Source organism: Chrysochloris asiatica, unplaced genomic scaffold (genome assembly GCF_000296735.1).
Source record: "Chrysochloris asiatica unplaced genomic scaffold, ChrAsi1.0 scaffold00174, whole genome shotgun sequence".
NCBI lineage: Eukaryota > Metazoa > Chordata > Mammalia > Afrosoricida > Chrysochloridae > Chrysochloris > Chrysochloris asiatica.
This window is the reverse complement of record NW_006408692.1, coordinates 4,588,586-4,611,253: the sequence shown is the minus strand read 5'-3', so window position 1 is coordinate 4,611,253 and position 22,668 is coordinate 4,588,586. Positions and strand designations below refer to the sequence as shown.

The following is a 22,668-nucleotide window of genomic DNA, read 5'->3' as shown; positions in this document are numbered from 1 at the left end:
GACTCAATGGCACTTAACAACAATAACAATGGGTAAAATATTGAATGATGCAGAAAACATCAAAAATAGAAAAAAATGGAAGGAATCTTGTGCTTGTCCTACAAAACCAAAAAGAAATTGGTCGATGTTCAACTATTTCAAGAGGGAGCATATAATCAATAGCCAATTGTACTTAAGGAAGAAGTCCATGGTACATTGAAAGCATTGACAATCATCAAGATTCTGGGAATTGATGGAATACAAATTGCAGTCTTTCAACAAGCTGATGCAACACTGTGCAGGCACTCATCTATGCCAAGAAATTTGGAAGACAGCTACCTGGCCAATCAATTGGAAGAGATCAATATTTGTACCCATGCCAAAGAGAGTTGACCCAACGGATTGGTGAAATCTTTGGCAATATCATTAACATTATATGCAAGTAAAATTTTGCTAATGATAATTTACAAATAGCTGCAACAGTACATTGACAGAGAACTACCAGAGGTTCAAGCCAGATTCAGACAAGGATGTGTGAAACTTAGGAAATCATTGCTAATGTCAGATGGCTCTTGACTGAAAGGAGAGAATGCCAGAAATGTGTTCGCCTTGCTTTATTGACTGTGCAAAGACTTTTGACTGTGTGGATCATGACAAGCTATAGATAACATTGTAAAGAGTGGGTATTGCAGAACACTTAATTGTGCTCCTGAGGAACACTCATAGACCAAGAGGCAATCATTCAAACAAAACAGGGACAATGTAGTTGTTGCTGTTAGTGTCATCGAGTTCGTGCTGACTTTTAGTACCCCTATATAGGATCAGCTGGTGAGTTTGAACCACTGATTTTTTGGTTCAAACTGACCTTGCAGTCCAGTGCTTATCCTACAGTGCCACACAAGAACTCTAAAAGGACACTGAATGGCCTAAAATCAGGAAAGGTGTGTACCAGGGTTGTATTCTTTCACCATCCTTATTCAATCTGTATGCTGAGCAAATAATTCAAGAAGATGAATTATATGAAGAGGACCGTGGCATCAGTATTGGATGAAGAATCATAACAACCTGTGATACACAGATGATACAACTTTGCTTGCTAAAAGGGAAGGAAGAGGACTTAAAGTACTTACTGATGAAGATCAAAGACCTCACACAGTCTTCAGTATGGATTACATCTCAGTGTAACAAAACCAAAAATCCTCACCATTCAACCAGTGAACAACATCATGATAACTAGAGAAAAGATTGAGGGTGTCAGAGACTTCATTTTCCTTGGATCCACTATCAACACTCATGGAAACAACAGTTAAGGAATCAAACTATGGATTACATTAGGCAAATCTGCTGCACAGCACGTCTTTAAAGTGTTCAAGAGCAAAGATACCACTTGGAGGATTATGTAGCACCTCATCCAAGCCATTATGTTTTCAATAGTCTCACATGCATATGAAAGTTGGATGATGTAATAAGGAAAACTGTAGAAGAATGACATATTTGAGTTATGGTGTAGAAGAAGAATATTAAAAATACCATGGACTGCCAGAAGAACAAACAAGTCTGTGTTGGGAAAAGTACAGAGAATACTCCTTAGAAACCAGGATGGTGAAATTTTGTCTCTCATACTTCGGACATACTATCAGGAGGGACCAATCCCTGGAGAAGGATATCATGCTTGTAAAGTGAAGGGTCAGTGAAAAAGAGGAAGACTCCCAATGAGATGAACTGTCACAGTGACAGCAGTAATGGACTCAAGTGTAGCACTGATTGTGAGGATGGTTGCAGGACTGGGCAATGTTTTGTTCTGTTGTGTGTAGGGTTGCTATGAGTCAGAACTGTCTCGATGGTACCTAACGGCAACACATTGCAAGGATAGTCATCTTATTTGAAAAACTTAAAACTCAAAAAAGAGTAAAAAGCAGAATTGAAATGTCAAAGGATGTTGTTAACTGCCATCAAGTTAATCTTGGCTATGATACTTTCTCCTAATAGACTTCTGCAAAAAAACAAAAAAACAAAAAAAAACTTGTCTGCAAAACTCATATGACCATAGACCAATAGCTTCAGGTTTTAAAATAGAAATTGGGATTAGGTGAAAAGTTGGTAAATACTTAAGAAATCAAATTATATATCTTCATGTCATTGACCTATGAAACAATTCTGGCTTCAAGATTCATGAGAAAAGGAAAATGTCTTATGTTTAGATTGACCCAGACATGGTACTAGGTACATGCAAATTCATAAAAATAGTCTGTGGTTGTGGACTTATGATTTAGTGTATATTTGTTGAACTAAGACTCTCAAAAAAATATCCCTAGAAATAATTTTGTTGGTGTTTCTTGAAATTGCTGAGTAGCTATCTCAGGCATTCCTTAGTCTGGACTACGCTAGGGGTATGGGTTGGGAAATCCATTATAACTATACCTTACATCTTTGTTTTCTTTTCCCTATGAAGGACTAGCCAGAGCCAAGTCAGTTCCCACAAAGACCTACTCAAATGAAGTTGTCACACTGTGGTACCGGCCTCCTGATGTGCTTCTGGGTTCCTCAGAATACTCAACACAGATTGATATGTGGTAAATATATGCAGATGTTATTTCCATGTATAGGTCTGAAAGAGCTGTAACTGTTAGTGTAGAGCATGCTAATCGATGCCCAACTTAGTATACGTGATGATTAAGAGGTCAGCTTTGGGAGTAAGATCACTTAGGATTAAATGTGAACTCTGCCACTTATAACTATACAATAACTTCATTTAAACCACTGCTCTATACCTTTGTTTCCTCATTTGAGGAAATAGAAATAGTAATTACACACACACACAAACACATGAGGGTGAGTCCAAAATGATCTTCACTGTGATTCCACGTCCACGGCTGATGACAACATTGGAGTGTACGTAAAATGATTGTGTCGAATAGACAAGTGACAGTGGATTATGTGGCACATCATTTGCAAATTAGCCATGACTCTGCTTATGAAATAACCCACCACAAACTTGGGCTTTGAAAAGTTTGTGTGTGATGGGTACCGAAACAGCTCATGGAAGAACGTACACAAACGTTTGGACATCTGTAAACAAAATTTGGACATATAATCAAAGGAAGGTAAAATTTTCTTAAAATCATTACTGGTGACAATACATGGATTCATCACTACAAGCCTACAATTAAAAGACAGAGTATGGAATGGAAACATCCTGAATCATTGACCAAAAATAAGTTCAAAAGTCAACCATCAGCTGAGAAATTGCTTAGTTGTTTTCTGGGATTCTCAAGGGCCCGTATTAGAACACTATCAGAAAAAAGGTTCAACAGTCAACCGTGCTTGTTATATAGTGAGATGCTCACTGAAGAGCAGAAGTGTGTAAACTTCGGATTGAACCTAGAGAGGACTGCTATCCAAGGGTGTTGTGATATCTTGCATGACAATGCATGTCCTCACAACTCTATTCACACTGTTGACATTTTTCAAACACTTTGTTAAAGTATCTTCTTTGTAGTCCTGATCTTGCTCCATCAGACTTGCACCTGTTCAGTCTCCTGAAAGCAGGCCTTTGAGAATGAAGATTTATCTGATGAAGAAGTAAAGACAGCAGTATGTTCATGCCTTGCAGCTCAACCTAAAATATTTTTTTAATAAGGGATCTGAAAACTTGTTGACAGATGGACAAAGTATATTGAAAAGCAAGGATATTATGTTGAAAAATGATGTGTTTGTCTTTTTAAAAGGTGATTGAAAATAAATTCTACAACAAGAGTGCAGATAATTTTGGACTTACCCTCATGCTTTGTTGTTTTGTGCCTTGGAGTTGATACCAACTCATAGCCCCCTGTATAGGGTTTTCAAGGAGTGGCTGGTGAGTTTTGAACATCCATCCTTGTGGTTAGCAGGACTGTGGTTATCCATACCAGGACTACGTGTGTATGTGTGTGTATATAAGCTTTTTTAAAGGTGGTTCTGTGAAAACTAGATGAACTAATGCATATTAAGCACTTAGGAGAGTGCCTGGTAGTAGTAATTTAAAGCAAAATTATTTTCTGTTACCATTGAAAATTACCAAAATCTACCTACTATAAATTGATATAAAAATAATTATCATAATTGTTGCTGTCTTTGGTCATGACTCAAATTCCTCTTTGCCTCCCCACTCATTACCTGTAGAAAAAGGTACCAGTTCCTTAATGTGGTACTTACAAATCTCCATAACATATCTCTATACTACACTTTCCATGTATTCAGACTATTCTGCTTCTCAAATATTCCCTTTTATTCAAACGGGCTGCTCACTGTTGTTTAAGAATACTTGGGAGTTTCTCATCATTGATCTTTTGTTCACACCAGTCTACCCGTCTTGAATGCCTAGTGACCTTATAAAGCGCATCCTAGCCACAGAGTCCTGGTGTAGTGCTGCAGTATAATGCACTGGACTGCAAGGTCACTTTGAACTGCAAAGTCGATGGCTCATCCCACCAGCTGCTCCTCAGAAACCCTATACAGGGTCGCTGTGGGTTGGAACCGACTCAGCAGCACTTAACAACAAGCCACAATGCTATAGTCGTGTATTTCCTTCTGTTATGTTTTTTATATACAATTACTCAATTGTGAGCCATTTAATGGAAGGATTTCTAGTTCCTAGAAGATAAGATCCAGTCATTGAACCACCATCCCTTTCTCTTTCTTCTCTTACACATACTCACCCTGCATCAACATAGTTCTTCTATGCTTCCTACATAGAAAATCTTTATTTATTTGCTTCTCTTTATCTCTGCTGCCCATTACTGTAGGCCACCATCACCCCCTGAATTATCATCATCATCTCTCCAGTTTCCTCTCGTCCTTTCTATCTTGCCCACTTCAGCCCATGATTCATATCATAGGTGATATGTCTGTGTACTTAAACAATTCCTGGCATATAGTAAGCATTCAATCATGATTAGATATTGTTGATGTTATTCTTCAAGGATCATGTAGAGGAGAACTGGACATTTTAAGTAGGAAACATGGGCTATAGCAATATGAAAGTTGTAACAAATAGAGCAAATGTTAACAATTTAGTTTTAGTTGGTTCTGAAAAATCTCTGTAGGAGGTTTACTAACATATGAGTACAAAATGCTCCAGAGATAAAATCTTAAGGAAAAGATTCTTGGACTTCATAATAAGTAAATGGATTTGTTTTGTTTTGTTTTTTTCTTCTGCCCTCCATGGTATATTTTAAAGGGGTGTAGGTTGCATTTTCTTTGAAATGGCTTCTGGAAGACCTCTATTTCCTGGATCTACTGTGGAAGATGAACTGCACTTGATTTTCCGACTGCTTGGTAATAGAAAAAATGTTTTCCAATGATTTGTCACCTTTCATTGTCTAGTTTAGATAGGTCATGGTGTTTATGTGCTGTGAAGACTTTAGAAAATTTTTATTTAAAAATTTGATACTGAGACTCAGGTAAATAACTGTTATTTATAGGAATTGTAGTTGATATATTCTTTTGATTGATCCTTCTAGGTAACTTCTTTTCATTTACCAAAGTCCACTCTTGCAATAAAGATTCTTTGGAAAAACAGAGAATAAAAATGCTATTGAAAATTAATATTAGCATGTTATTAGGAAATGTATCTAGCTTGTTGTTGTTAAGTACTGTGGAGTCGGTTCCGACTCATAGTGACCCTACACAGGGTTTCCAAGGCTGTAAATCTTTACGGGAGCAGACTGCCTCATCTTTCTCCTGCGGAATCGCTGGTAGTTTCGAACTGCCGACCTTGAGGTTAGAGCCCAATTCATAACCACTATGCTACCAAAGCTCCTTGCTTAGGTGTCAACTAATGGAAATGGGGCCAGGCATCACCACCATTGTTAGGGCATTATTGCATAGTCTAGTAAAATCCATATATGGTATAGTTGTATCACTCCAATTTCAGTTAAAATGGTGAAATCATCTAGTAAATATAAAGACACTTCCCTAAGACAGTTATTTCTGTCTATTTAAATATATGTGCATATGTATATATAAAATTTATATGTATGTAAAATCGTGTATATTTTAATAGATATATAAATTGTTCATTTATTTTAAATTCAGGAACTCCATCTCAGGATACATGGCCAGGTGTTTCTTCAAATGATGAATTCAAGAACTACAGCTTTCCAAAATATAAACCACAGCCTCTAATTAACCATGCACCTAGGTAATTTTGTCCTCTTTAAGTGAAAAGGGGGATGGGAAACCTATATATAGTTCCTTCAGTATTTTGATTTTAATATCTTAGCCAAAGTAGGGGAATATATATATTTATTTTCAGACCCTTCAACAAAATTCAGTCTCTTCATTATTAACCATATACATATGTCATACACTTATTCTTAAATATCTTAAGATGCTAATTTGTTCAAAAGTCCTTCTTCCTCTTTTAGATAAGTTTTTAAATTTAGTAATCATGACTCACCAGAATTAGGTATAAATAAAATTAATGTAAATATATGCAATTAGAATTCCAGAATTTTAGGTAGACACTCTTCCCAGAAAGAAGACTTTGGTTGATGGCTTTATTCAGTGTCATGAAGACCATAATGACATTTCTGGTTTGTTTTCTACAGAATTATTATATATATATTTTTAAAATTTAAAGAAATGCTATGAATGAAACCTGACATAAGATGACCCATCAGTATTTTGTCAGTAATGACAGTTTATATTTGAAGAGTATGAACTCTTTCAGACTCCTCAGCAAAATTTAATCTCTTAAATATTAACTATTAATATTGATTAAAGTTTCTTCTGATGTCTACCCCCAAACTTCCAATAACATTTGAGTCAGAACATTTTTATTTAATGAATGATACTTACATTTTTAGTAAGCAACATAAAAGAACTTACCCTTTGATTACATTTTTCTATCCTTTGAAGAAAATTAAGGTACCAAGATACCAAATAAGACCATGATTTTTTTAAGCCCAAAGTTATTCACAGTGCATACAATATAACACACTTGATCACATTTTGCTTTTATTCTCCATCTAGGAACAGAAACCTAGTCCTGATCCAAAAAGTATTTTTAAATTTTTCTTGTGGATTGATGTTCTTATTGTTAACTGTAGCAACTGGTATCATTCTGACTAACTTCCTTAGGAAGGATAAGATCATATACAGGGATTTTTTTTGTATGTCTCCACAAGTAGCTTAAATCCTATTTTTGTCATTTACATATTGCTTGCTGTTTGTAATGTTCATTGTAGAAAGGTGAAGCTCTTTTTTGAAGCAGATTCTCAGTGACTTTAGAACCTAATTTGTCTGTACCCAGAGAGCCTTGTACATGTGCCAGAATGGCAAACTGCTAAGGAGAGTAGTATGTGGGCTGCAGCATCTACAGTACCCACTGACAGCACTTGGGGAAAATATTTTTTTACTCATCATTATATTTTTGCCAGTGAAAGTTGGATAAGATCACTTAGTTTTGAGACAGAATGGTGGTTTTTAAAATTATGTAATATTAGTAATCTAATTTGCTCCTGAATTGAAGGCTAGTTGTTTATGATTTCTTCTTAAACATGTAGCAAGATAAGGTTTTTTAGTGATAAAACAGATCTGAGTGTATTTGAAAGCAACAAGAATGATTATTTTAAGGCAGATTGAAATACTTAGAAAATAAGTTTTATCTAAAGATTTCTATTAACTAAAATAAAAGGGAAGGAGCTGTTACTTGTTTTTTGTTGTTTCTAGGTTAGACTCGGAAGGAATTGAGTTGATAACAAAATTTCTTCAGGTAAGTTATATCTTATTTTACCATTGTTAAATGACAGTTAACTTCTAGGCTTAAGGTCCCTCATCTGTGAAACAAAGTTAGAAATACTGCTCTTATATTTGTAACAATTAAACAGTATTATTTATGGTAATATCAGGCATGCTTAGACCTCCTGGTTTGGCGTTGTAGGATCAGCACTAGACTGCAAACCACAAGGTCTGCAGTTCAAACCCACGAGCTGCTTCTCAGAAACCCTAATCAGGGTCACTATGAGTTTAGGACCTACTGGAAGGCACTTAACAACAACAAAATATTGTTTTAAGGCACGCGTTTGAAAACTACTATGTTGTTACTTAGTGTCCATCATGACCTAGACCAGTCTGAGGTAGTCAGTTGCTAGTATTGATCAACTATATAAGACCATGTTCACTGAAATTTATGTTCTCTTTTTATTCCTGGTGTGGCACTGTATAAGCACTGAACTGTAATCTGAAAGATCAGAAGTCCAAGCCCACCTCGGGAACCCTATACATTCACATCAGGGAGATGAAGGAAGAGCAAGGGTGATGCCATTCATAGTGGTTGTCTTTTATCTGCAAGCTTTCTTTGTAAATCTCATTGGTTAGAACATAATTGTAAGACAGTTTTGGGATTAGGGAACAGGATAGTCATAGCCAGTTTAATTTTAGAATATTTATGATTCATGATTAATCTGTAGGCGTTGGAAGCATTTGTTGTTATTATTAAGCATCGTCAAGTCAGTTCTAACTCATAGTGACCATGTATAGGGTTTCCAAGGAGCATCTGGTGGGTTTGAACTTACAGCCTTTTAGTTAGCAGTCCAGTGCTTATCCTACAGCACCACATCAGTTCAGTTCTGACTCATGACCACCTGATGTGTACACAGTGTAGCACTGCTCCATAAGGCTTTCAAGGCTGTGACCCTTCAGAAACAGATTGCCTTATCTGTCTTCTGGATACCTCTGGGTGGCTTGAAATGGCCAACCTTTTGGCTACTAGTCAAGCACTTAACTGTTCACACCACTCAGGAACTCCTGGATGCATTTAAAACTTGAAAAATGTATGGTTCTGTAGGATAAACACTGAACTGCTAACCCCGAAGTTGGTGGTTCAACCCACCCCCACCCTGTACAGAGTTGCTACGAGTCAGAACAGACTCAATGGCACTTAACAACAAGTACAGCAACAGTGGTTTAAGTAGTGTAATGGTAAGTACTTGAGTGCTAACTGTAGATCAGCAGTTCAAACCCATCAGTGGTTCCACAGGAGAAATGGCCAGACGCCTACTCCTCTAATGATTGTAGCTTAGAAAACTCTGTGACAGTTCTACCCTCTCACACAGGGTCCTTGTGAATCAGATTAACCTGATGCCATGCACCAGCATCAAAGTACTGGGTGTCTTTCCATCAGTCCTTTTGTTTTACTCAAAGAAAAGTAATGTCAAAGGTCATATATATTTATTTTTCAGCACTTAACAAAACATAAGTAATCTAAATCTTAGTTAAGATCCACATTAACTTGGAAATTTGGAACTCAGACGTAATTATTGCTTTTTAATCTCAGTAGCAACTCAAATTATGAGTGCATCTGGAGTATTCCAAATTGGTGCTTTGAGAAGTAGTCATCACATTAAGTAATCAAGATCTTTAAATGACAGTAGCTCTGAATGCTAACATGCCCTGTACAACCCAGAGAAAAAACTGATAAAGCAGTTCTTTATCTTTTCACAGTACGAATCTAAGAAAAGGGTTTCAGCAGAAGATGCCATGAAACATGTATATTTTCGAAGTCTGGGACCAAGAATACATGCTTTATCTGAAAGTAAGAAAGTTTAAATGCTCCCTCCTTCCTTTCCCATGTACTTTATTTTAATCTTTCTACAGTTGCAGAATGGGGTAGGTTAGGGATTTAGGGAGAGAAAATTGTTGGTTTTTAATCCTAAAATTCTAGTATTTCTTGTAATTAGATCAGAACTTTTCTCAAAGGAAGATGTATGTTTTATGTGCCTGTGTTTTAATTTATTCCTTATCACATTGAGCACATTCCAACTCCTCCTTAAGCAGACAGTAACTTAGTATTATCTAGGAATAGTCTCTCGTATTATTGGAGTTTATTGTCATTAAAGCACATTGTGGCTCTGATTCAGAGCTGTTCTAGAGTGGATTTCTGGCAGTGTTACCAAGAACAACCAATGCATAAGAGTGTTTTTTTTGTAAATGTAAATATCCTTCCTAATAGATAAATCTATTCCTTTACTGTGTGTGTGGTTGTTCTGACTTCACAATCCCACAGCAGTGGCAAGCATATTGTCAGTCACTAGCACGGCAGATTTCCCATGCCTAACTAACATGACTCGTTTGACTCAGCATATTTCTTTTTCAATCATTATTACCCCAGTATTTTGTTTTAAAATGAGTTAAGGTGACTGGGAAATTAGAAGAGTATTTGGAAGCTGAGTTGCCCAAAGCTTTCATTAATTTTCCATTTTCACTTATTAGACAATATTGATCCACTCAAGGTTTAAGTAGCAATCAGTGAAAAAGCTAATTGGAAATCAAGAATCCTTAAGACTTTCACTTAGAGTTTACTGGGTATTTTTTAATGAAGACTACCTCTCAGAGAAATAAGAGAGATGAATTATACATGTTTTCAAGATGATATTTACATATCATTGTTTATACTAAGTTTTGTAGTTTGAGCTAGTCAGTTATTGTTGCATTAATGTACTCCTTGTTTCTCTTTGAGAATCTGAAGATAGTGTGAGAGCCTGATACCTTCTCCCCCATTATAAGGAGACAGAGATAAAGGGCTGAGTGTATAAGAACCGAGTAGTGCATTTGAATTAGATTGCTTAATCCCAGTCAGCCCTAGAACAGACAAACACACTTGCAGGTGCTTTAAAGTTGAGTAGGGTAAAGAAAGGTTCTGAATGTGAATTACTTTCCTTGGTTTTCATGCTAAAACAATGGGACTAAAAGGAAGATATTTAAGCGGGGCTGTTAATTTGTACATACTGTATAAATGTTTATAGATATGGAATCAGTATGTATATTAAAAAAAAATTATCTGTAGTTCATTGTGTTTGTTTTAATAGTGTTAGACTGATGATGTGTGTCTATACATTTTAGGTGTTTCAATATTCAGTTTGAAAGAAATTCAATTGCAAAAGGACCCGGGTTTTCGAAATTCTTCTTATCCAGAGACAGGTGTGTTTGTCATAAACCATTTCACGTGTCGATCATGAATTTTTGCATGGAATCAAGCTTTTGGTTTATAGATTGGTCAGTAAAATTATCGATGTAAAAACCAATGTACAGTGCATTCCACAACCTTGTATGTTTAGCATTGCACGTGCTCACTTTTTCGTATGATGTGGGCAGCTCAGTAAATCTTCAGAGAGAAATCTGACTCAGTCAAGTCAGAGATCGTGAAAGCTACAGATGGCACAAAGACCTTGACAGGTGACCTGGCTTGATCACTGAGCACGCCATGCCTGGTACCTGAGGCAGAAGACACACCTTGTGCTTCCTTAGTCATCAGGTTCGTCACTTCGGAGCATAGACGCTGTAGACGGACCCAGCAACAACGGGGTCACTTAAGGCGGTGCTGAGCACTCTTGCTGTGGAATATTAGCATTTCCTGGTGGGAACATTAGCCTCCTAGAGTCACCAAATACTGTATGTGGGATAAATCTGAACCTTGAACTGCTTCATGAAATGACTTTATATTTTAGGACATGGGAAGAACAGAAGACAGAGCATGCTCTTTTAAGTCTGATAGCATGGTTTCAAGCCCAGCCCCCCAGCCTTTCTTATCAATCAAGAACTCGGATCTGAAGGCAATTATTTCTTTTGGTGGACTTGGAACCTCTGTTTGTCTACACTGTCCTCTTCACAGTGGAGTCTTTTTATTTCAGACCTACAGATTGTTTTTATATTTGTTGTCACAGTGTGACAATTTTTTTGTACAGTTGGTTTTAAGGTCTCCTCTGCCATTAGAGCCAGTAGGTTACAGCTGTTGATGTAACTGTAGCTGCACTTGTTGTGCAGTACTGAGAAACACAGTGCATTATTTATTGCGGAATCATTGCTGCTAAATAACTGCTGTCTGTTTATTTAACACAACAGTTGAATGCCTGAAGAAGTTGCAGTGGCTTTATTATATGTGAATGCATCTGTTTCTCCTCACAAATTGTTTTACTGCTGCAATTTTTTGTTTGTTTGTTTGTTTTTTAAATTAAACTGCAGTGTTTCCTGGAATGTAAATTTAGCTTTGCTTAAAAGTAAAATAAGTGAGCCATTTTGAACATTCTAAGTTCATGCTATATACGTTCTTACGGAACATTGACAAATAGAGTAGCAAAGAGATTTATAAGCACATTAATATTTAGGAAAGCATGCGATGCAGAAGTTGATTCAAGCAAGTGAATACCAGACATTTTGGGGATCTCACATTAGATATCAGTAATTAAAGCACCAGAATTATTTTATCTATTTTTCATTTTAGAAACTGTTTTTGTTGTTGTGGAGTGCTGTTGTGCAGTCCTATATACAACAAAATGAAATACTGCCCAGACCTACGCCCTCCTCACAATCATTGCTATGTCTGAATCCATTGTTGCAACCATTATGTCATTTAATCTCGTTGGGGTCTTCTTCTTTTTCCTTGACCCTTGACTTTACCAAGCAGGATGTCCTCCAGGGGACTGGTCCTTCCTGATAACGTGTTCAAAGTATGTGAGATAAAGTTTCGCCATCCTCATGTCTAAAGAGCATTCTGGCTGTACTTTCTCCAAGATAGATATATTCATTCTTCTGGCACTCCATCGTATATCCAATACTTTTCAGTAACATCAAATGCATCAATTCTTCTTCAGGCTTCTTTATTCATTGTCCAGCTTCCACATGCATGGAACCAAGGTTTTAGTTTATAAATTGGTCAGTAAAGTTATTGATGCGGTAGAAAAATTATGTCGAAATACATGTCTTGGGTCAGCTGCACCTTAGTCCTCAAGGTGACTTTGCTTTTTAGCACTTTAAAGATATCTTTTGCAGCACATTTGCTGCTGCTTCTAAGGGTGTTGATTGTGGATCCAAGTACAATGAAATCTTAGGCAACTTCATTATTTTTTCCATTTGTCATGATGTTGCTATTTGATCCAGATAGTCTTTCATCTTCATCAGTAAGTGCTTCAAGTCCTCTTCACTTTCAGCAAGCAAGGTGGTGTCATCTGCATATTGCAGGTTTAATGAGTCTTCCTCCTAACCTGATGCCACATTTTTCTTCACATAGCCCAGCTTCTCAGATTCTTTAGATTTTAGAAATAATCTACTGCATATTCCTGGATATTTGTATACTAATGTACTTAATTTTATATTGTTTTAATTCAGTTAAAACTAAACCATTCAAGTCCAGTCAAACATAAAATGTTTTGCTCTTGTTTGTTTTAAATACGTTTCTTTTATTAGAAAGGATGATGCTTCATTGGGGAACAATATATTTCAATAGGGGCTGTGTATGTGTGTGTATGTGTGTGTTTTAATAACATTCACTTGGAATCAGCTGAATGCTGTAAAATGTCTTTGAAATGAGCCATGATAAACTACAATGAAAGAAATGAGAACTTAGAAGATTGTTTTAAAGGGTTGTAGGTATTATCTGTTTACCAGAGATAGTATATATTACAGTTTTGATTATGCATCTCTTTGACCATCATAAACACACCTTGATATTACTAACAGTGTTTTTAGCATTTTTGTTCACTTTTAAGGACTATTCGTTTAGTGCATCTTACAAACTATAAATCTTAATTGGTATATTTTGAAATGGTAATGTAAATTTTTTTTGGCTTATAGATCATGAAAATAGTCATAACTTAATTTTTTTTTTTTTTTTTTTTCCTGACGTTCACTGTAAAACATTCAGGGGTCCTACCATTTCTGTTCAGGAAATCTTGTAGTTTATTGATGTTATTTAACAGTATTAAGTGAATTTTTGTATATTTCATTTTAACTTTATTTGTGAATAGTGATTGTGGCATGTTTGGAGTTGTTATTTTAATATTTCACGATACTGAAATTTTAATTTTTTAAAAAAGAATTTTCTGGAAGAAACAGATTCATGTGTAATGGTGAATATTGGACCACTACTGCTTTTCACACTTGTAAATTGGTTTTCTGTTAAACCTGTAGTCTAACAAACTGCTGTTACTTCTAACTGACAGACATGTATTAATATTGTACTTTGAAGGTTATAAATATTATGTGGAAATTCCTCCATTTTGTTTTGAAATTTATAATAAGAAAATCTCCATGTTGCTAAAAATGTGCTTTTACTGAGTCACAGTTCTTTCTTGGGGAGGAAGGCTGTGCCGAATTTACTTTTATGGGTCTCATTCTTAAGGCACTGGAGTTTCATTGTGCCAGTGGTGATACCTAAATTATATCTCTGCTGTTTCTTTTGTTTCTCTGCTCTGAATTTATAGGATAGCATTCTCAATTATAGAGTGTTAGATTTATCATTTCACAGGAGTATGTGTGTTTGATTTGTTGCAGATTTGATGTGCAGTTAAGCAGTAGCTTATTTGAACTGCTAAAAATTTGCAAAGGGCTAACAACATTATCAATCTTTTTTTTTAAAAAAAATTTAGTATTTGCCACATGGTGCTATTTCCTGATAATATCAAGATGTAGCAGGTGACTATTGACAATAGCTAGTCTTTGGGCCCAGAGTCCTGGTGTGGCACTGTGGGTTAATGCGCCAGACTGCAAAGCTGTTTGAACTACAAGGTTGGCAGTTCAAGCTCACCAGCTGCTCCTCGGAAACCGTACACAGGTTCACTATGGGTCAGATCCGACTCAATGGCATTTAACAACAACAACTTAACAAGTCTTTGGGCCCAGGAGTCCTGGTGTAGCGCTGTGGGTTAATGCACTGGACTGCACAGTTGGTTTGAACCGCATTTTGATGAAGCTTTCTGCTCACACAAAAATTTAAAGCCTTGGAAATCCTATACAGGGTTGCTATGAGTTGGAACTGACTTGATGGCACGTAGGAACAAAACCAGTAATCCTTTTTAACTTATTGTTAATGTCAGTGGTTGTATTTTTTAAAATATTCTAATCTTGTTTCTTACATTGATTCTTCCTTTTTGATTGATAAGCTAATTTATATCAAAATGTTAAGCAGGAACACAAGCTTTTGAGCAGCTTGCTGAAGAATTTGTATACTTTCCTGTGCTCCAACCTTGAAATCTCCAATGATTTCAACACATTATTTGAGACCCCAGGAAAGCGTAATGTTTTCCACTCTTTTTCATTTAAAAGTGGTTTTAGATAGTGGAAATTTCTCTCTATCATCATCAGTCCCTGTGTAGTGCTGTAAGGTAAGAACCAGACTACTAACCACAAGGTCAAGTGGTTCAAACCCACTAGCTGCTGCTTGAAAATCCTATACATGTTTGCTGTAAGTTAGAACAGACTGTAAGCCTTAGCAACCACCACCTTAACAAGAAAACAACAACAACAACCATCAGTCTTAGCTGGAGTTAATAATCATTGCCCATCACTGACCCAGAAAAGACTACTGGAGTTGCTAATTTTTACTAAAGCATGAAGAATATAACCAAGCGATTTAATATAAAGGTAATTTATTTAGAAAATAACATGATTTTTTTACCTATGATGATGGAGAACCCTTCTCATTGGTGGCTTCTCCCCATAAGAAGTGGAGAAATTTCACCTACTGGGAAAAATAAACATTTCTTGAAGGTTATTCTTCAGATCACAGCCTGTAAATTACACCTTTGTTGTGCAAAGTGGTATAAGGGCTCAGTGTGCATGTGCAAGAAGAGGACACACAGACAGACAGACAGACAGACAGACAGAGTGGTTATCATGCTGGCTACACCTATCATTTTCTTCCACTGAAGCCCCTACTGCTGTAGTAATGCGGAGGTACCTGGACTAGGCCATAAAGGTGAGCATGAAGAAGTAGCTGAGAACCACCTGGATGATGCACAGAACTTTTCAGGTGAGAAAAGCTCAGCATCTCCAACAGTCTTGGGTCCTTAAAAGAGTATGGTTCCGATGGGCTTTGGTCCAGGCATGGATTTGTTGTGAGTACAGGCTTGGGATTTGTGCAGCAGGTTTTCTCAGTATGCTACCGAGTTCTTAGAGCAGTTTTGGTGCCAACACAGCCACAAAAGCTTCAGCCATTAACCCTACTGTATTAACAGTGGATCCACATTCTTACAGCATAACAGGTCATACTCATCTTTGTGGTGTTATCATCTTACCTATGGATTTGTGAGGCTGAGGTGGTCAAGTGTTGAAAGGGTGTTATGCTGTGAGTGATAGAATGTGTGTCTGGATGGTGTGAATGTGTGATTTTTTTCTAGAAACAATGACGATGAGCCAAAGATTGCTTTTAGAGCCACTTCTGTCATCGTGTTTGTTATCTACCTTTGTGGTCTAGTGCAGTTGCAACAGAACTACCACAAATGTATGACCTTTACAAACACAAATTTATTCTCTCACAGTTTGTTGTTGTTAGGTGCCATGGAGTCGGTACTGATTCTCACTGAGCTATGTACAACAGAAGGAAACCCTCCTTGGCCCTGTGCCAACCTCACAATTTTTGCTACGCTTGAGCTCATTGCTGCTGCCACTGTGCCAACCCATCTTGTTGGGGGTCTTCCTCTTTTTCTCTGACTCTGTACTCTACCAAACATAATCTCCTTCTCCAGGGACTGGTCCATGCTGATAGTATGTCCATAGTATGAAAGATGAAGTCTGGCCTTCCTGGCTTCTAAGCATTCTGGCTGTATTTCCAATACAGATTTGTTTGTTCTTTGAGCGATCATGGTACTTTTAATATTCTCTGCCAACACCATAACGCAAATGCGTCATTTCTTTTCTTCTATTGTTTTCATTATTCCCTGTGTCCAACTTTCACATGCATATGAGGTTATTGAAAATACCACGGCTTGTGTCAAGCTCACCTTAGTCCTCAAACTAACATCTTTGCTGTGAAACACTTTAAAGAGGTCTTGTGCAGTAGATTTACCTAATGCTGTCCAAATTCACAGGACTGGCTCTGGAGAAAAGTCTTGGACATCTCCATGTGCCTTGGCATCAGTCTGTCGCTGGATCTAGGAGCTACACAGTACAGGGACCCCAGGCCCAAAGGATACACTCCTCTTGTGGCTCTTCTTTCTTTGTGGCAGTAGGTCCCTATGAACTCTGCTTGCTTGCTTAATCTGTTTTATATCTTAAAAGAGACTGACTCAAGAAACAAGTCTATAGATTGTGCTTAGCATCATGTTGTTGTTAAGAGCCATCGAGTCGCTTCCGACTCATAGCAATCCTGTGTAATGTTTTTGGGGGAGCAATTTGTGAGTTTGAAATGCTGACCTTGTGATTCAAACTGACTTTGCAGTCCAGTGCTCATCCTACAGCTCCACACCAGGACTCCCATTTACATTGTGTTGTTGTTGTTAAGTGCCTGCCATTGATTCAATTCTGACCCATAGCCACCCTGTATAGGGTTTTCAAGGAGCAGTTGGTGAGCCTGAACTGTCAACCTTGAGGTTCCAAGAGACTCTGCAGTCCAGTGCATTAACCCACATCACCACCAGCTTTATAACACATAGGATCATTATTTCAGATCAGGGATAATCATATCAGGTCACATCACGGGATGATCACATCATAAAGATCACATTATGGGGATGATTATGGAGCCCTGGTAGTGTGTAATGGGTTATGAGTTGGGCTGCTAACTGCAAGGTCAGCCATTTGAATCTACCAACCACACCACAGAAGATGAGGCTTTCTCTCCCATAAAGATTTGTTGTTATCATGATGGTTATCAAATTGGTTTCAACTCCTAGCAATCCAGTATAGGGTGTCTGAGGAACGACGACTCGTGAGTTTGAACCACCTATGGAGCTCAGGTAGTGCAGTGGTTACGAATCGGGCTGCTAATCTCATGGTCAGCAGTTGGAAACTACCAGCTGTTCTGCGGCAGAAAGATGAGGCTGTCTGCTCCTGTAAAGATTTACAGCCTCGGAAACCCTGTACAGGGTCGCTATGAGTCGGACCGACTCCACAGCACACAACCACCACCAACAACAACCTTGTGATTCAAAACATCTTTGAGGTCCTGCATTTTGCCTACAGCCAGGACTCCCCATAAAGATTGACAGCCTCGGAAACCCTATTCGGGATCGCTGTTGAAACTGCGTGCTATATAACCACACCTACCTACCACTGGCACTAAATCGTTAGTGTTAAACCACTGAAAATCCCTGTCCAGCTAAGTTGACACAAAACCTTTAACTGTCATACTACCCTTTAATGATTGATGATCTACAAGTCCCCTCCTCCCTTTTGAATTTACAATTAGACTCTCTTGCTACTTGTTTTAAGGAGTCCCGGAAGCACAAATGGTTAAGAACTTGGCTGCTCATCTAAAGGTTGGCAGTTTGAGACCAGAGCCACTCCTTGGGAGAAAGATGTAGTAGTGTGCTTCCATAGAAATTTACAGTCTTGGAAAAACTCACTGGTTGTAATGAGTCAGAATCAACCTGACGGCAACAGGTACAAGGCTGCTGCTGTAGGATAAGCACTCAGCCTACAGGTAGGTTTGAGCTGTGTGGTCAATGGTTCAAACTCAACAGCTGCTCCTCAGAAATGCTATACAGGGTTACTGTGAGTAGGAACCAACTTGATAACACACAACAACATTTCATGTGGTGTCTGCTCAGTGTGAATAAAGGCAACTATACTGAGCTCTGATTTCCTCAAACACTTTCTGTCTTGAACCTGAAACATGTTCGTTCTTCTGCCTAGAATACTCTTTTCTTTGTTACTCTTACTCATTCTTCAATGAGTCAGTTTAATGATCCTCTCTTCCAGAAAGCTTTCCTTGCCCTCCTCTCCACACCCCAACTCTGTCTACCACCAGACTGGGTTAGATGTCTACCTATTTAACTGCCTTTGCATTTGTTGATGGAGTTCGAGCACACATGCATGAAGCAATCCTGAGTAATCAGTAATCTTGATCAGCTGTGTAATATTCAGCTGGACTTGTCTCTTCTAAGTGAACTGAAGACAAATACAGTAATCAAAATTGGTAATAAACATTTTCTAATACAATAAAATATATGACTCTTTATAAACTTGTGAACCAACTTATAATCATGCATACCATAGGGGGAGTGAGACTGTGAATAAGGTCAACACTGGAGAATCTCAGTAGCACCAACTGTACAACAGTTGAGAATCTGTGCTTCTAGCAGACAGTCGTAGTAGACATGTATTGAAGGTTTATATGCTCTATGTGAAGCTGTGGATTGCTAGTTTAAATTCTTTTGCGTTAAGGTCAAAGCGATGAGTTTGAGATCTAGCTAGCTCTGACTTGACGAAATTACTTAAGCGCTGTGGACCTCATACTTCCTCAGCTGAGAAATGAGATCTCATGATTCTTTTATAGTGTTGTTGGAAGGACTGAATAAAATAACCTATGAAATGCACAGAATGGTGTCTCACACATAAGCAATTTTTAATTGCTATTAACTGAAATTGCATCACCTAGTGATGAAATAAGGAGCTCTAGTGGTGCAGAGGTTTAAGTGTTCTGCCAAACAAGACGTCAGGTTCAAACCCACCAGCCACACCACAAGAGAAAGATGTTGCAGTCTACTTTCATGAAGAGTCACAGCTCTGGAAACTGTTTGGCAGTTCTGCTTAGTCTTAAAAGGTGCTGTGAATCAGTATTGACTCGACGGCAGTGGTGTGGGGTTTAGGATGAAATAGTGAATAAAATGCATTTCAGGGAGATGACTCATCTGGAAACATCGTGTATGTTTCAGTGCCAATCCTGAAAACAGGTTCATACAATCTCAGATAATATAACCAAGGGAGTATGGGCATGGGGGAGAGATGTCATTGAATACTGAAGCATAAAGAGGCATTTTATGAAACTGGTTTAGATGAACTCTGTGTACACAGAGGTAGTCATCTTGGTTTCTTGAGAACAGGGACTAGCATTCTAGTCCCCATTATTTCAAAGTGGTACTTGAAAGACATATTCTCAAATGGTTCTTCAATAAAGGCCTACCAATACCACTACTGTGTTGTACTGACTTGTCCATGATCCTTTGGCACATGAGTTCTGACGTTGAGCATTTTGTTTCTGAAGCCACTTTCTCTCTGGGCCTCCCATTCCCCCATCCATCCACACACACACCTTCTTCCCTATAGTACACTCAAGATGAAGATAGCATTGAGCTCGTCCATGGACACCTTCACCAGGTCTGCTTGGATGTGGTGGGCTGGGAGGAAAAATAGTCTTTATCACCAAGTGTAGCTGGTCACATTTCTCCTATCAATAAAAAGACTGAAGAGTAAATAGTGATTTGGTTTTTCCCTTTCTCCTCACTGTCCCCATTTCAATATAGAATGACTGGAAAAACTTGTAGGTTTTTCAAACCCATCCCTTCCCCACAAGTCACCCTCAATAATCATATTTAATTCCTCAAACATCTTTGTTAAAGACATTTAACAAATACTTATATACCAAGTTGGGATGTGGCTCTGAGGGGAAAAGATGTGGCAATGCATTTCCTTAAAGATGTCCAGCCTTTGCAACACTCTGGGGCAGTTCTATGGACTTGACAGCAGTGTGCATTTTGATGTGCCAGATTAAAGGCTAGAGAGCAAAACTTCATTTCTAACTTGTACCTCATATGCAAAAGTGAATTTGGGTTATCCTAAGTAAATGGAAGTAAATAAACCCATTACTTCCTTAAACCTTTTATCACAAAGTATTTATTGAACAAAATAATAGAACAGTAAAATGATACATATATGAAAGTGAAAATTTGCAGTCATAGAAAAAAGTGTACAAAAAGAGACCAACGTCAGATTATAGTTTCATACAAGTGTAGCCATAGCAGTTTAACACTGATCAGTTGGACATATAGAAAGGAAAAAAGTTATTAAATTCTGAGGAACTTCCTTTTTGACTAAAAGACATCTATTTGAAACAAACAGAATGGGGCTGAGCTCCCATGGTTGACTAAATATCTCCAGTTCTGCATATTCTATGATAGTCAAAAATTATGTTTTCCCATTTCTAATAAATGTATCAGGTCTATACATTTAATCACAGTATTTGGGGAAAGGAAAAAACAATCATTTATAAGTCATTTGAATATTTCCAGTTATTTGCATTTTTAAATTATACTGAAATATTTTGGGGTGAGATTTTTATGAACTTTCAAGTTTCTGTAAAAACATATTACATTTTCAATGTGTACTTTTATTTAACAACCCCCCCCCACCTCCCCCAAAATTGCTGTATCTTGCTCTGATTTTTCTACTTAACATATAGTTCCAGGCTAGTCTCCATCGTTAGCTAGGCATTAGAAACAACTGACTGAGCACCAATCTTTGTCCTGTCTTCAGTTAGTTGTGTGGCCCACCTATTCCTGCGCACCTTTCTTCCTCTGTAAACAGGTGATAGGAATTGTTCTCCAAGGCCTCTTGTAGCTCTAACATTCTATGGTTGGTGACTTTCAGTTCCCTGGACCAGCTCCTTTTATTTTAGTACAGAATGACCCTGAGGGGGGTGACAGTAGTGTCTGTAGATGTTGGAACCAGTCCCATTCTTGATAGTGAAAGTGCATATTAGAGTGTTTGGATTTTTTCCCTTAGTAAAGGCCACAGAGCTCCTCCCTATCTCCCAACACATGCTTATTTCCAATTAAAAATACCAAACACTGAATGTAGTATATAAAATTTCAGTCAGAAAATAAAGTGAATTCTTTAGTCACATTTCACCTTGCTTTCTACTACTTGTAGTTAAGGATTATCTTTAACCTAATGAATTTGGAGTCCTGGTGTGGAGTCGTGTGTTAATGTGTCAGACTGCAAAGCCGTTTGAACTGCAAGGTCAGCAGTTCAAGCTCACCAGCTATATACAGGGTCGATATGGGTCGGAATTGACTTGACGGCACTTAACAACAATATTGAATTTAGGAGTTGGTGCTTGGTACAGATGGTTAACTGCTAACCGAAAGGTTGTGGCTTTGACTACCTACAAGTGCCTCAGAAGAAACACCAGGTGATCCGGTGTTAAGTGCCATTGAGTCAGTCCCGACTCAGGAACCCTGTGTGGGATTTTCAAGGAGCACTTACCAACAACAACAATCTGACATCCCAACTTGCCTATTTCATGTACAGAACTTTGTCTCCACAGAGTGGTGTCTGCTGATGTTTTGAATGAAGAGCAAATAGGTTTCTATTACCAAAGCTCTAAGCTACACTACACAAAGGAATTTACTGCAGAATGTTCCAATTTGTTATATAATCAGCCGGTTAAGTTTCACAATGATGAGGTTCCTGAAGAATTTGCGTCTATCAGATTTCCTTCATGTCAGCCATAAATTTCGTAGTAAATACATGAAGCTGAGGGTCCTCCCTCTCAATTTTGACAAGCAAGGCTACACCTATATACCTGGAGGTACTCCGTGTTGCAAAATTGGTAGCCGATGTGGCAGAACTGTTTTTTCTTGCTTGTCTTCATCACCAGTCTGGAGCCTCTGCTTAAGTGTTAGCTCTTTAAATGGTGATGCTGGTTCCAGGGGTTTAGAGAAAACCTAACTCCTATATATCAAAGGGGTGTGATTCTTTATGGAAAATCATGAGTACTAGCAAGTTATTTGAAAGAGGAGCACATTAACCAGGAAAAAGATTAGAAACGTGGGTGACGTGAACTGGATGTAGCTTTTTCATCTCAGACTTTTGTTTCCCCAAATAAAAACACTACAAAAGGTTTTATACAGTATAAAAGATTCTGCAAACAGCTAGGAGACTAGCCTTTCAAAATTCATGAAATAAATGCACTTAGAACATTTACATTTAGGA

The 22,668-nt window shown here is 37.7% G+C and overlaps 1 protein-coding gene across 2 annotated transcripts in view; it reads left to right on the top strand.

Moving 5' to 3' along the window:
- CDK17 (cyclin-dependent kinase 17) overlaps window positions 1-11,604 on the top strand; it is a 111,714-nt gene extending 100,110 nt beyond the window's left edge. The window contains exons 10-16 of one of the 2 annotated variants that reach the window (XM_006871805.1): window positions 2,432-2,552; window positions 5,198-5,295; window positions 6,055-6,160; window positions 7,693-7,735; window positions 9,466-9,556; window positions 10,864-10,941; window positions 11,469-11,604. In XM_006871805.1, coding sequence (XP_006871867.1) covers window positions 2,432-2,552; window positions 5,198-5,295; window positions 6,055-6,160; window positions 7,693-7,735; window positions 9,466-9,556; window positions 10,864-10,941; window positions 11,469-11,506 — 575 coding nt within the window. In that variant the 3' untranslated portion in view covers window positions 11,507-11,604. The remainder of the gene's footprint in view (window positions 1-2,431; window positions 2,553-5,197; window positions 5,296-6,054; window positions 6,161-7,692; window positions 7,736-9,465; window positions 9,557-10,863; window positions 10,942-11,468) is intronic. The other variant, XM_006871804.1, reaches the window with a different exon arrangement.
- Window positions 11,605-22,668: the final 11,064 nt, after the last annotated feature.